This window comes from Rosa chinensis, chromosome 2, assembly GCF_002994745.2.
Source record: "Rosa chinensis cultivar Old Blush chromosome 2, RchiOBHm-V2, whole genome shotgun sequence".
NCBI classification, from domain to species: Eukaryota; Viridiplantae; Streptophyta; class Magnoliopsida; order Rosales; family Rosaceae; genus Rosa; species Rosa chinensis.
In genome coordinates this window covers 17,851,806-17,866,920 of record NC_037089.1, presented here as the reverse complement: position 1 = coordinate 17,866,920, position 15,115 = coordinate 17,851,806, and the positions used below count along the sequence as shown (strand labels likewise).

The 15,115-nt window shown below is 40.0% G+C and overlaps 2 protein-coding genes across 3 annotated transcripts; one reads left to right on the top strand and one right to left on the bottom strand.

Moving 5' to 3' along the window:
- The first annotated feature begins 3,983 nt into the window (after window positions 1-3,983).
- On the top strand, window positions 3,984-5,447 carry LOC112186577 (protein RER1A). Its single transcript, XM_024325040.2, has 4 exons — window positions 3,984-4,454; window positions 4,618-4,798; window positions 4,905-4,977; window positions 5,057-5,447. Exons 1-3 carry the CDS (start codon window positions 4,069-4,071, stop codon window positions 4,935-4,937), a joined length of 600 nt encoding a protein of 199 aa, XP_024180808.1. The 5' UTR covers window positions 3,984-4,068; the 3' UTR covers window positions 4,938-4,977; window positions 5,057-5,447.
- A 496-nt stretch (window positions 5,448-5,943) lies between these two features.
- Window positions 5,944-7,731, bottom strand: LOC112186575 (UPF0481 protein At3g47200). Of its 2 annotated transcripts, XM_024325038.2 has the most exons (2): window positions 6,369-7,731; window positions 6,004-6,205 (listed from the first exon to the last, which is right to left on the bottom strand). In XM_024325038.2, the coding sequence occupies exons 1-2, from the start codon at window positions 7,528-7,530 to the stop codon at window positions 6,111-6,113; spliced, it is 1,257 nt and encodes a 418-aa protein (XP_024180806.1). In that variant the 5' UTR covers window positions 7,531-7,731; the 3' UTR covers window positions 6,004-6,110. The 2 variants fall into 2 exon arrangements, with proteins under 2 accessions (XP_024180805.1, XP_024180806.1); XM_024325037.2 differs by having other exon boundaries at window positions 5,944-7,731.
- Window positions 7,732-15,115: the final 7,384 nt, after the last annotated feature.

Sequence of the window (15,115 nt, the reverse complement as noted above, 5' to 3'; positions counted from 1 at the left end):
AGAAACCCCTTTTGCACTCTCAGAGTCTCAGCATTTTGAGTAGCATTATTTTTGACCGGAGGGAACGGCAGCAGGTTGAGGTGATGGGTCACTAGATTTCACATCCATTATGAAACTCAATGGAGGTCCTAACACTACCCTGGTAAAAAAATAAAAAAAATAAATTAATTTTTTTTTTTTTTTGTCAAGATCGATTCCATATACATTCTCTTGTGTCTTGTCCTGCACTGCCCTGCACTGCTACCATTTATACACACTGCAATCGATACGAACCAAGAACAGTCAACAAAGAAGCTCAATTATTGAAATCCAGATGGAAATGAAGATAAAAAAGGGCCATGCGAACATTTCATATACAAACCAGACATTGGTTAAAGACTACCATTCAACCTGTTCTTGAATAAAATAATGTGATCAATACAAATACAGAAAAACATACAAAGATCCATATAATGTAAGATTTGGAATTAATGAGGGTATTGAGAATGGGGTCTCGCATCACTAATCAAATTGATAAATTGAAAAGAAAATCCAAGTTGTATTGTATTGCATAGGTAAACGTGAACGTAATATAGAATGAGAAATGTGAGAGGAGTTACCTTGTGTAGGATTGATCCGATTGAGCAGAGATACATTATCGTTCTTTCATAAGGGTCTTTTCTTTTTTCTCTTGCCCTAACATTGTTTAGAGTTTGATTCTGGGTTCTATTACTGGTAATTTCATTAGGTTGCTTAAGGGTAGCCTCTATGGCTTGATATTGACGTGGCCATGACGGGTAAGTTATATTGTGTAATTACCTACTTTTAGTCATATTACGGCGTAACGTCCTCTTTTTAAAAAAAAAATAATAATAAAGACTAAAGAAATTAATGTTAAAAAATTCCTACATTAACAAACGCAATAAAGTTTACACATCTGTTTACACTCGGTTTATCAACCTCCATTTCATCAAGTCAAAGCCATTGAAGGGAGAATCAAGATAATGATTAACGAATTTCTCATTATTAATGTGTTGTTATCTTGAGGATGAGTTAATAGGAAGAAGGCATCATAGCAAAAGAATGTTTTGATATATCTTCTAATTAAGGTTGAGATAGATATCAAGGAAGTCAAGGTCATGCACGTACTGGTGCTCATGGATTAGTCTTACTAATCCAACTTGGCAATTGTTGGTTTGCAAGACTTTCACGTGGTGCAACATGTTACGAGTTATCAATTTAGGAGTTTGCATGCAAGATTAGCATTTTAGTGCATGAAGGACTGTAATAGAAGAATGAAACCAAGTACGTGGCCTTTTGAACTAACTTTGATTACAGTTAGATAAGGACTTTAACAAGAAGAAGATTACTACCCCGTGAAGAAGACTAGTACGTGGCCGATATACATCACATGAAGATAGAGTTTTAGTTGTCAAAGAAGTTCCAGAGATGAGCACAAGAATTAGATGCGTAAAAGGCTTCTACAGCTACAAGCAAGTCCACCTCTATATAAAGAAGCAATCGACAAATCAAGAAGACACATACACATCTCCAGTCAAAACTCCATCATGGGTTTCCTTTTATTTTTCTTAGCTCCAGATTAATTTCATTGTCTTTTCAATTCTTTAGTTGTTGGCTCTACTAGTTCCAGTCATTTCCCTTCATTTTTCTTGTAATCATTTGTTACTTTTTTTTATAATAGTTGATAATTTTATTCTTCAAGTCATTTATTATATTCTTTTTCCGCTCTTTATTACTTTATCGCTATTTACTTTCCTGCGATTTACTTTATTGCTCTTTACCTTTCTGCACTTAATTTAGAGTTTACTTCCTTGCTCTGTTACTATCGTGTTTATGCTCTTGCATTAGGAGTAGTTTAACGTAATTGTTCAGTTACTAATCACTATTTGCTTCATCCATTGAACAACTCAAAAGTCCTTGATCCAAAGGCATTGAACCCTCAGTCGTGATTGTTCCTTCCTCGGCTTTCAGTCGCTCGACGAAGTCAGAACACGCGCACTACATCTACTACATCTACAATTGCACACTTGGCCTTCTGCCCGTGTGCTGGCACGCTCCACAATCCATTCATCAAGAAGAACGTTTGTTCCTTGATCTCTCGGCTATTGAGGCCGAGGTGATTTTCATAGGTAACAACATCAGACATATTATTATTATTATTTTCTGATAAGCACATTACAGATCATACATGTTTAACTAAAACAAAGAAGAAGTCTACACGTCTGGTTCTAGTAACATCTAACCTCAGGTAGACGGAAAGAGTGACCAACCAGCTTCACGGCATTTCTCTTTCTTTGTTTTTTGTTACACATACATGTAAATATAGTCTTCCCTTCCAGGTTGCATGTGAGTGCCTTAGAATATAATGCAACTCTTTCAGGGATTTGGGAAGTACTGTAGTGTTACTAAAGAAAGGTAGTATAGTGTTATCAGTTTATGTTAGCAGCCTCCTGATAATATTGTAAATATCTTACAGAGTATATGATCTGTAACTAGCGTTCTCAGTAGATTTTATCTAGTCACTGATTCATAATCTGACATGTACAAGATGAAAACTTATCAATCTAAATTCAATGAGAATTCTTATAAAAGCCTTTCATTTGATTCTCTTTGGTAGAAGTTGTGTATTTTTTGTAGAATGAATTATAAATTTTAGCCTAATCTTCTCTATCAATTGTCTAAACTGAAAGAGATTTAGAGATAGAACACATAGACCCTTTATATGATGCAAGTATTTATTAATACTCAAATTCCAATAATCCACTGATCAAGGAAGAGGTGCATTACATAAGCAACTACCATCTTATTTTTAATTAAGCTTAATTAGATTGATTTGTATAATATGGCACCCACATATGGCCATCGTAATACATTTGTTAGCATGTTCTTAATTGTTGTCATACCAGAACTGTTTCCGGAGATACTGAACGACATTGCTCTTTGTTTTTACTTTTTAGGCCCACTGTAACCTTAAAAAAAAAAAAAGTTCTTTTAAAAAAAAAAAAGTTCAGTGATAATATATCTACCAAAGAGAATGATAATATATCAACATTATCATATTGATATTTCTCTGCTCAATATTAATATATTGAGTAGAGAAATATTTTCATTCTTTCATAATGGGAGAAACATGTTTGCAGAAACATGTTTGCCCACCTAAGGGACAGTTTTAAGGGACTATGAGAAACAAATGCATCTCAACCGCATGTATTAAATATAAAAACAGAAATTATAACAATTTAAAACTGTGCATTTATTTTCAGCCGTCAGATTCACTTGTCCCTCACAGTCCCTTAAAAATTGTCCCTTAGGTGAGCAGGCCTTATGGGTGAAATGTATACATAGTTGGTTGGCTTTTGATTTTGTTGAAATGAAAGAGAAAAGGGATGATGATGTTACTAGTACAGTGTCGCCAAATCACCGATGATAAATAAATGGATTGTTGAAGCACAAAATCTTGAGGGCTTGAGGCTTATCAAATTATTGTTGAGAATTGTCAACTACATACTATTCAAACGTTTATCTATCTTTCTTTAGAACTGCATGTAAAATAAAATAAAACTCAAAAACCTAATAATATGGATGTTTTAAAGATTTTATACCATAAACTGTTATTTCAACTTAAATTTGATAAATTTTAAACTGATATCAAAACCTATATTGATTCAATTTCGTTTAGACATCAATAACTAATTTAGAACTTTAAAAAACGATTCAAGCCTTCAACTTTTAGTAATGTATTATCAAATTTATCGTGAAAAAGCTTGAAATATAACAAATCTGCAGGAAATTTAGTAGAATTTAATTTTAATCTAAGGTAATTGCTTAATTTTCATGCCTATTTTGTTTGGAAATATTAGCTCTAAAGTGAGCCAAGTACTAAAGTTTGGTGAGCCAAGCGGACCAGACCCAGATGCCAACCAGAATAGAGCCGGTCCAAACCGGACCAAAAATCCTGACGTATTAAAAAGAACCGCCAACCCCCTTGTGTAAAGCAGAGGACCACCCGTAAACTCCGGTCTTCTCTCTCCGCTTCAAAATCAAATCCCAATTCACATCAAACCAACAATGGACACCGGAGCGGCGGGCGTGGGTCTCGCCGCCACCGCCGACCCGTCGTCTGAGGGATCGCCGCTCGACGCATTCCAGGCATTGAGCTTCGGCGTCTCGCGCCGATTTCAGCACTTGCTCGACAAAACGACGCCGCACCTCCTCTACCGCTGGCTCGCCACCCTCGCCGTCGCCTTGGTCTACGCCTTCCGCATCTACCGGGTCCAGGGATTCTACGTCGTGTCGTACGGCTTGGGGATCTACCTCCTCAACTTGCTCATCGGCTTTCTCTCTCCTCAGGTCGACCCGGAGATCCACGACCTTTCCGACGGCCCCAGCCTCCCCACCCGCGGATCCGACGAGTTCCGTCCCTTCGTTCGACGCCTCCCCGAGTTTAAATTCTGGTAATTTCGAATTCTAATCGGAAAAAAGTTTTGAATTTTATGAAATTGTGGTTGAGGATTTGTTTTTTAGAGATGCACTGTATGTGTTCGATGAAATGTCGGTTAGAGTTTTCGAGACGAATGGATTGAATTTAGGTTTGGATTTGTTTGTTTGCTTTGGAAGGTACTCAATTACAAAGGCGTTTTGCATTGCTTTCGTGATGACATTCTTCAGTGCATTTGATGTGCCTGTGTTCTGGCCCATTCTTCTCTTTTACTGGCTTGTGCTCTTTGTTCTCACAATGAGGAGGCAGATCGTGCACATGGTTAAGTACAAATATGTTCCCTTCTCTATTGGCAAGCAGGTAATGCTCTCGTCGCCAAAGCAAAGGCGTCTTTTGTTACTTGTCAATATCATGCTGATGCGTCGAGCCTTTGTGAATTAATTAAATCGGGGTTGTGTTTTTGCAGAGGTATGATGGAAAGAAAGCTTCTGCACTGTAAACCAGAACCCTCCTACCTAAGGATTAGAACCACATTTCAGGTACATTTTGAATCAAACTCACTTTCGTGCAAGTCACAATTACATGATGAAATGTGCTCTGATGTGTTATGTTGAACAGCGCTAGAGTCTTTGGAAGATGTGGTGCGGAAGAATCGTGTTCAAGAACTAATTCAGGCAGCTTGGGTGATTGGTTAGTGTACGCTTTTGGAATCTGTTGCTTATCCCCCTGTAATATTTTGCTACAGGAAGATGAAGCGGTTACTGGAGGCCTTTCTTTTTTGCTTTCTTAGTATTAAAAGATCCATTTGTATAGAAGGGACATGCTCTACATTCCCATCCCAAATAATCAATTGAATGACATGTACTTTTTAGAGTTTTGCAGTGAAAATACTAGCCATCCAATGCAATTGGGATATGTCATATTTTGTTGTATTTTTTCATGGTTTAGTTGAAACTGGGATTAATGCAATTTATTTCCTTGAATTGAGGCCGAAAGTTGTTGTTTGGAACATTCTTGTGTCATCTTGTGATTCATATGAATGTCTGTTAGCCTTATTGCTTGTGGCAGTAAGGCTTCTCCTGCATCATATAGGTTTTATAGAACATAGAATTGCCAGTTACTGACAGCTTAAACATGAATGGTTCAGCTGATAAGATTATGACATGGAACTTGTGACAGACTTCGTGTTTTCCAACTGGAGATGAAGTATTACAATTTTAAGAAGAAAACTTAATGCCACCATTAGCTGAAGTTTAGATCGCATTTCTCTGCTGATGGCATTTATGTCTTATAGAACATGTTGTGTGCATGATGGAGGGTGCATTGAAGTTGATTTTCAATTCTGAACTAGGAAGGGCTTCCATTGTTAATAAATCATATGCTTTACTTATAGTGGCAAATGTTTACTACGACTTGACATGTGTGTCCCAAGTCCAAACAAAACACACTGCAATCAAAACTGAGATAGGGAAGGCTTCCATGCTGGAAAAACTTACATGCTAGACCTAGTTTGGCGGTCTATAGTAGCTATAAACTCCATAGAAGGTTTGAGTGAAAGTCAGAAACAGCAACACAACAGCAGCAAGGAAGGAGAGGATGGCCCAGGGATTGCTGAAGTAGTTGTGCTTTAAACTGGCACGCCATGCATTCCACCGGTGGTCGTAGTAGCGGTTTACATCAGCCGAAAGCCGAGAAAGATAACTGTCATTGATGTCGAAGACCACCTCTTGGCAGAGACGATTAAATAGGTCAGCAACCTCAGCATCACTGCCAAGCCAGTGTTCAATTATGCCACAATAATGTAGATAACCCACATCAGCAGGAGAGTTGATCAAGTTGTCCATGAAGATGACATAGGAGGTAATGTCATTGCTGCAATCAAGATGACACTGCTCAAATGCAATAAGATTGAGGAATAGAGATTTAGTACCATCGTGGATCAAGAGCCTTGGAATACTCAGAATCCCATTTTCAAATTTCACATCCCAGAACCGATCAGTCTTCCTCTTCTTGAACTTGATCCCGGCCTCCCTAAGCTCTGTGACACAATGAATCAACTGTGTCCTCCTTTTATCGGCAACCCGATTCACGTTTGACCATCTCTTGATCCAAACTCTTGGCACAGGTTTCGGCCCTGATCGCAATAGACTACGTCGGAAAACATCAAGGCAATGAAGGGCACCTTGATCAGACAATGGATCAAAGGTTGTTGCATATCCCAGTGATGACTCCAATTTGTTCCTATCACTCTTTGTTAATGGCTCATCTGTTGGCATTAATGGATCGAAAAACCTCAATGCTAGCTTGGATACAAGTCCTTTAAGCTCAGGATCCCCCAACTGCAGACCCAATAGCCGATCAAGAACGAAAAGTGGAAGCTGATTCTCAAGCATAATCATGTCCCTCTGAATCGAATGCATCGAGCCACGCATTGCAAAAATGGGATCGTTTCGAGGGTACCCGAGTTGCTTAAACCCATCAGCTGCACCACGAAATAGCTCAAGCACAAAGCAACCATCAAGCACCATCATTTCAACAAACTCATTGCTACTAAGGCTGATTGCAACCGGCCCTTCATAGCAAGACCGAGCTTTTTCTTCAACTTCTTTCATAGAATCCAGATAGAGCTTTATGTCCTGATTAGTCCTCTTGAGCATTTGATGTAGCGAACGCCACTTGTGGCGGTCCATTTGGCGAAGGCGTCTCCTTCCATGGTGGTAAGGCCCCAATGACACAATCTGAGGAACATAAGCTTTGTCATCACCTTCTCTCAGGTAATGTGGGACTCTGTAGATGCAGAGCTTTGACCACACATTTGCTGCATCGTCTTGAGAAGCTTGCTCGAGTTTATCTTTGATGGTGAGAACCCACTCGGACTCTGGCGATTTCGGCCCTTCTTCAAATTTCCCATCACCACCATTTTGGATCACAACTTGGAGTGACTGAGATTGTTGCTGCTCTCGTTTCTGCAGATTCTGATCAGGAGATTGGATTGATTGGTTCGGATTTGCTATTCCGGATTCAACTGTTTCTCGGAGCTTGACTGTGATCAGGTACCAGCTCAGGAGCTCCTTGTTGAACACAGCAACCATTTTTTGTGGGAGAATGCTATTCTGGGATTGGCTTAGCTTGACTCCTAAGCAATTATAGGGACAACTAGCAAAGGGCCAACTATGAAGGGTATGAAAATGATGGGGTAGTTGCCTAACATTATGATACAAATTGGGTTTAGATAAGTTTCTAATTTGATACTTCGATAAACATATGGACCCTTTTGGGACTTTTAGGTATAATGTTATGTTCTTACTCTCATGGTTTATTCTTGTGTCTCCAACTCTTGAGGGTATGATTTTCTTTGAATTCAAACTATACTGTCTTACAAGTTACAACCATTTAAAAACTCCCATTAGATCTGGCTTAAAAAGGCACCAAGACTTCAAAGAGGAGTGGATATCAGTCAGCTTTGGAAAGGTAATGTCTCACAAAGTTGGGGGTGATAAGGTTCATTTACCATTTCAATAGGACTATACCGAATAAAGAAGAAAAATGGGATATTTCTGGTTTCTTTTTCCTTTTGGTCTGAGGGATTCTAGCTACTACTGCAAAAAACAAAAAGGAGAAGAAAAAATCTATATAAAAATGATGTGTTCTTGCACAACTTCATCATAAAAATTGGGTTCTTGCACGTTTTGCCAATTGAGCTGGAGAAGAGGAAAGTATTTATAATTTGTATAGTTTAAGCTGGGAAAGAAATGAATAGCACACATGGACAGAACATCAATTGACCAAATTGGCTGTTTAATGATGGCCTCTTTGTTTTCACTCTGTTACCAATTCTTGATTATCCGTAAACAAGTTACAATTTTGAGGGCAAATAATTGGGTAAATTACAAACATAAAACATTATGTTATACACTTATACCTTTCCAAAAAAAAAAACTGTGGGCATGCGTATCAAATTGTGATAAGAATGCTAAGGCCCAACCTCAATAAGAATGCTAAGGCCCAACCTCAAGAAATTGCATCTCACCTTCAAAACTAGTTTTTCAACAATTAGATGATGAAGATTTTGGAGGTTTTTTGGTTATTCTAAAGCCAAATATGAGTAGATGACTTAATATGAGGTTATGTAACGCAAGGAAGTAGCTAAATGCCACCTTACATAAAATAATGTCGAGTGTTATTTTCTATAAGAATTTTGCAGAGAGATTAAGCAGAGTTATGTCACATTTTTTTTATAGAAAATGTACTTTAGTGCCAATCATAGGTATTCACTTATACAGTTGTACCCTTGTTGAAGTACAAGACTATCATCGCTCTATACATGAATTTTGCAGAGAGATTAAGCAGAGTTGTGACATATATACATATATATATATATATATATATAGGGCCCTTCTAGTGAGGGATCCCTTTTTTTGGTCTTTTATAGGGATAGGCATTATACCAACTTTTCGATCATATTTTCACATCTTAACCGTTCACTTTTTAGGTCCTAATGTATAGATCATGTCTGCAAATTTTCAGCCAATTTGATGATCGTTAAGGCATTCAAAACTACAGTTTACCATTATAAACACCAACGGTTCCGGTTCGACAGATTCGGTACGTTCGTGTAAATTGCAGTTTTGGATGCCTTAACGATCACCAATTTGGCTGAAAATTTGCAGAAGTGATCTATACATTAGGACCTAAAAACTGAACAGTTAAGATGTGAAAATATGATCTAAAAGTTGGTCTAATGTCTATCCCTATAAAAGACCCAAAAAATGGATCCCTTAGTGGAAGCCCTCTATATATATATATATATATAGAAAATGTACTTTATTGCCAATTATAGGCATTCAGTTGCATGGTTGCACCCTTGTTGAAGTACAAGACTATTATCGCTCTATACAGGAATTGAGCAAAAATTTTGTAGTGCTACTTGATGTATTGATACTCTATATTACATGATACTATTTTTTTTATCAAGGAAGGGGTGTCAATCCATTAATAGTAAAAGAATGCTACATTACAAAATGACTCACCCAAAGAACCGGGTTATGACAATATTGAGCCATGAAATAAAACTCTAATGTAAAAAACCCTAAAACAATCTAACATAATGCAACCCTAGAGTGAAGTTTCAAGTAACCAAGTAACCTGATACTACCAGGGAAGACTCCAAAAAGGGATTCCTCAATTTATTCATGTTTCTAAATAATCACTCTACACATAAAGGGCTTTTCCAGATTCAACTGAAAGATTAAAATTAAAAATAAGAGACCCAGCAAACCAACTAGCAGCATGCCAAGTAATTAAAGATGTAGCCTAATATAGAGACCCAAGTACAGAGCCTTAAGCCCAAAAGCAGCAGCAAGGAGACCCAACTCCAAGCATCCAACTGAACATGTTTTAAAGATGTAAGAGACAAGTGCCCTCAGCAACATATTCTAAATCTAACGGCTAAGATTATGATAAATTGTTATAAATCTAAGGCTAGTACATGTTTTTACAATTCGCTTTTCTCTTAGAGAACCTCAAAAACTCAAAAAGTACCAATAATTCAAATTATTGATAAATTGTTCAAGTAAAACCCTAATTTGTGTTTGGCCCAAACTCTAGGTTACTTAACCTAGTGGTAATAGGGTTACATAAGAAGGATCTAGATTTCTATTCAATGTAAGATTATTTTCCTTATATGATTGAGATTCTATGCATTGTAATCCTCTATATAAAAGAGGCCCCTATTATCAATGAGAATACACAGCAATTTCCTTTTAATTTCTAATTCCCTAAAACACATTATCAGCACGAAGCCTAACCCTGAAAACCCTAATTTCGTAACCTTCAAAATCTTGCAACCACCGCCCCACATATCGAACCCCTAGTCCCAAGGAGCCCAGAACCGACGGCGGAACCACCGAAACCGGCCTGAAAACCCCTGAACCGGCCGTCGGAAAAATCTGACCGGCCCCTGCGAGCCCTGCCGAGATCTGCCAAGCCCTGTGCATGCATCTGCCGAGACCTGCCGACAGCCCCTGCAAGCCTCCTGCCGAGTCCTGCTGAGATCTGCCGAGACACCTGGCTAGCCCTGCGCACCCCTGTGCCTGCATCTGCCGACAGCTGCCTAGCACCTGCCGAGCATCTGCCTACCAGCCTTGCACAGCCTCCGCACATCCCTGCACACCACCTGCAGCAGCCTTGCCTAGCTCCGGCCACCACCGTCGGCCACCAGCTTCCGGCCACTTTTCCGGCGACCTCCGGTAACCTTTTTCCGGTCAAGAATTCAGGCATCTTTTCAAGGTAAATTTTTCTAAAAATTCCCGTTTTTGAAGTTTTTCATTCTTTTTTTCTTTTCTCAGGGACTTCCAACATCCCTTTCTTCTACCCTTATTTCTTCTTCATAGGGGAGACGAATAGCCGAACTGTGGGGGTTCGTGCTCACTCCAAGCTTGGAGTTTGTAGAGTCCTCCAAACTTAGAATTTGTTGAGAAGAAAAACGATCGACCACATACATCATTGTTTCGATCTAATCCAAAACCCCTCTTGGAATCGGATTTTCTTAGAAGCGACTACGCTCAGAAAATCCCTAATTTCTTGGAAGAGACTACGCTCAGAAATTTAATAGTTTTTCGTGGTAGCCTTTTTCGCTCCGAAACTAACCCTATTTTCTTGTTGTTTTTCAGGATGAGTAACCTTAACAAGTTGAGCTTCGCTCCACTAGAGACAACAGGAGCAGGATACGGCAAGTGGGTCTGTGATGTGCGCCAGCATCTTAAGGCTGATGGGATCCTGAGTACGATCCAAGAGCCAAGTTAGTACGTGCTTACTCCTCAACAAGCTGCTGCTTTTGAAGCAAATAGAGCTACGAGAAAGGCTAATGAAGCAAAAGCCATCATTCTCATGACAAGAAACATGAATGACGCGCTCCAAAATGAGTACCTCAATGAGGAAGACCCAAGAAAACTATGGGTAGAACTCGAGTAGCGTTTTGGCAACGTCCGTGATTCCCTGCTTCCAGACTTAGAAGTGAGATGGCATAGCCTCCGCTTCTGTGACTTCAAATCTGTACTTGACTACAATTCAGAAGCACTTCGTATCCAGTCTTTGATGGAATTCTGTGGATAGAAAATCACTGATACGATGTTGATCGAGAAGACTCTCTCCACCTTCCCCGTCTCTGCATTGATGGTAGCAAAAAACTATCGGATTGATGTCAATGCTAGACTCATCACAAGATTTCATGAGCTAATTGGTGCCATGAACGTAGCTTAAAATCACGACAACATACTTGTGAAGAACTATAACTCTAGACCCGTGGGAACCAAGTCAATTCCAGAGTCTAATTATAGTCGTGCCTCTAAGGGAGGACGCAAGGAGTAAAACCCTAAGAATATGGATAATTCTGGACGTTCTGGTCCATATTCTCGCCCCAAAAAGGAAGGAATTAGCCAAGATAGGGGCACACGGAACCATGGAGGAAAACGTGTGAAGAGAGAGAGAGGCCAAGCCTCCGGTTATGGTGCTGACGCCACCAAAGGCAATAATCATCCTCAAAGTGCCTCAATCAAGAGAACCTGACCATAATGATGCTTGTCTCAGATGTGGATCAACTGGACATTGGGCAAAGGCATGTAAAGCATCCCAGAATGTTGCAAACGCATACAAGATGTATAGTGAAGCAAGGGAGGCAAATTACATGGAACAAGAAGATCAAGATGGTGATCTCGATCTAAGGGTGGAAGACTACAAGGATCAAGACCTAGAAACTGGCGATTTTGATTAAGTCTTTTTATTTTCCAAGAGATGTAGGCAATTGCCATATTATTTTGTAATAGATGCTAATGGTATTAGTTTTTCTTCAAAGTAGGCATACTCAATGTAAGTGTGATGTCTAGGAAGGTTTTGAGATAAGTGATACTTAAGGGAGCTTTGCTCCACCGACATCTCTCTACTCACCTGGTCACATTTGCATTGGAATTACTGAAAAGAGTTAAACGACTACCATTGTTTTGCATTAGCTAGTTTATTGGATTAGATTTTCCTTGGTCAAAGAAACGATGATGTAATTCCGTTTGGCTTATTAATAAAAGTTGAGTTCTTTTCTTATGACTCATTTTTAATTATGAGCATTTCTTTAGGAATGGATGAACTACAATGTCTTGCGGATAGTGCAACTACGCATACCATTCTACGCCATAGACAATTATTCGTAGAGATGTTGCCTACATAATCCTCTGTGACTACGATGGCTGGGCCATCAGGCTTAGTTCAAGGACATGGAATGGCCCAATTCCTATTGCCAAATGGCACCTTGATTAAAGTCACTGAAGCTCTCTACGTTCCTAAGGCAAATTGAACCTTATTGAGCTTTAAAGATATTAGAGCCAACGGATTCCATGCGGAAAAGCATACTGAGAACGGAAAAGAGTTCCTTTGCATCACCTCTAATGATTGCGGACGAAAACGCATCTTAGAGAAGCTTATGTGTCAATCTAGTGGACTTTATGTCACTACAATTCAACCTATTGAATCCAATAACGTCGTAAGAGAAGATCTCTTGGATTTTGACACATATTGGCTTTGGCATGACCGACTAGGACACCCTGGTCGTGATATGATGCTCCGTATACTAAAGACTTCACATGGACATCTATTCTTCAGAGTGAGAAGAAGCAAGAATCGAAAATTGATTCCTGAACTTAGCAAGACCGCAACAATTACAGCATCTAGCGCTGCAGCCGTCTTGGGGCGCCATAGGGCCGCCCAAGTCCCATGTGATGACGCCATCAATGGCGCCAACCATGAGCATGACGCCATGGTTGTTCCTCCCAATGTCCATGACGCCATAATTACCAATTCCCATGGCTCCAACGCCATGATGGGAGATGTAGTCACACAGTTTGCTTCTAATAGCGCTACAGACGCTCAGACCCAACCAAAATCCTCATTGGTTGCTTCTAAGGCTCCTCGCTCATTTTGCAAAGCCTATTCCTTCAGGAAATTAGGACCGAGACAGTCCTACGCAAAGGATCCTAAAATACTCATTTCGTTATTACAGAGAATCCAAGGGGATATCTATGGACCAATTCAACCATCATGCGGACCTTTTAAATACTTTATGGTATTGGTTGATGCGTCGACATGCTGGTCACATGTCGTGCTGTTGTCCACTCGAAATGCTGCTTATGCTAAACTACTCACCCAGATTATCCGTCTACGAGCTCACTACCCTGACCATCCTATTAAGTCAATTCGACTTGATAATGCTGGGGAGTTTACATCGAAAAGGTTCGATGACTATTGCATGTCACTGGGGATTGATGTAGAGCATCCAGTTCCCCATGTTCATACCCAAAATGGTCTCGCAGAAGCCGCTATCAAACGACTACAGATGATAGCACGGACATTGGTTATGCGCACCAGTCTCCCTGTTTCTGCTTGGGGATATGCAATACTGCATGTAGCAACGCTAATTCGTCTACGACTCACTGCAACCCAATCTTACTATGTGTTACAGCTAGGGATTGGGTACGAGCCTGATATCTCGCACTTACGCATATTTGGGTATGCCATCTATGTGCCTATTACGCCGCCACAGCGTATTAAGATGGGTCCACAATGACGAATAGGCATTTATGTTGGATATGAATCTCCAACCATAGTCCGCTATCTTGAACCCTTGACAGACGATCTCTTTACTGCTATATTTGCTGATTGTCACTTTGATGAGACAGTCTTCCCATCATTAGGGGGAGATAAGAACACAGATGTTCAACAGGAACGACAGGAATTGTCGTGGTCTGTCCCCACTATGTCTCATCTCGATCCCCGTACCGCACAGTCCGAACTTGAAGTGCGACGAATAATCGAGCTCCAGAACGTAGCAGACACTCTGCCTGATGCGTTTTCTGATGTTGCCAAAGTGACGACAGAAAACATACCTGCTGCAAACATGTCTGCAAGGTTCGATGTCCTGAATACTGGACATCACGCCACTCCTATGACACCAAGAGATGGCGCCATTGCCCAACATGGCAATGATGTGGCATCTATGGCCGCAAGTCCCGCAAGAAAGCACGGTAGGTTGATTGGTTCGAAGGATACTCACCCTAGAAAGAGAGCGAATAAGGCACAAACAAATCCTTTGATCGTCAATACTCAAAATACGTCCCATGAGAATGTTCCGGATTATGGTTATGTCCAAGAGACATCATTGGGGGACGCCTCCATGTCAGAACCTATCCCTGAGAATGTAGAGATCTCTGTAAATTACACTAGTGTACATGGGATGTGGGAAAGAAGCTCCATCATCATTGATGATGTATTCGCGTATTCAGTGGAGCGTGAAATTATTGAGACCGATGACATCGAACCACGCTCCGTTGATGAATGCCAACGTAGAGCTGATTGGCCAAAATAGAAAGATGAGATCTAGGCAGAACTTGATTCTCTAGCGAAAAGGTATTTGGCAAAGTTGTACCAATACCGCCCAACACCAAACAGGTTAGTCACAAATGGGTATTCATTAGAAAGTGTAATGAGAGAAACGAGATTGTAAGGTACAAAGCTCGCCTTGTGGTGCAAGACTACTCACAATGCCCTGGAATCGACTACGAGGAGACCTATTCTCCCGTAATGGACGTTATAACGTTCCGCTACCTTGTCAGTTTGGTAGTTTCTGAAAAACTG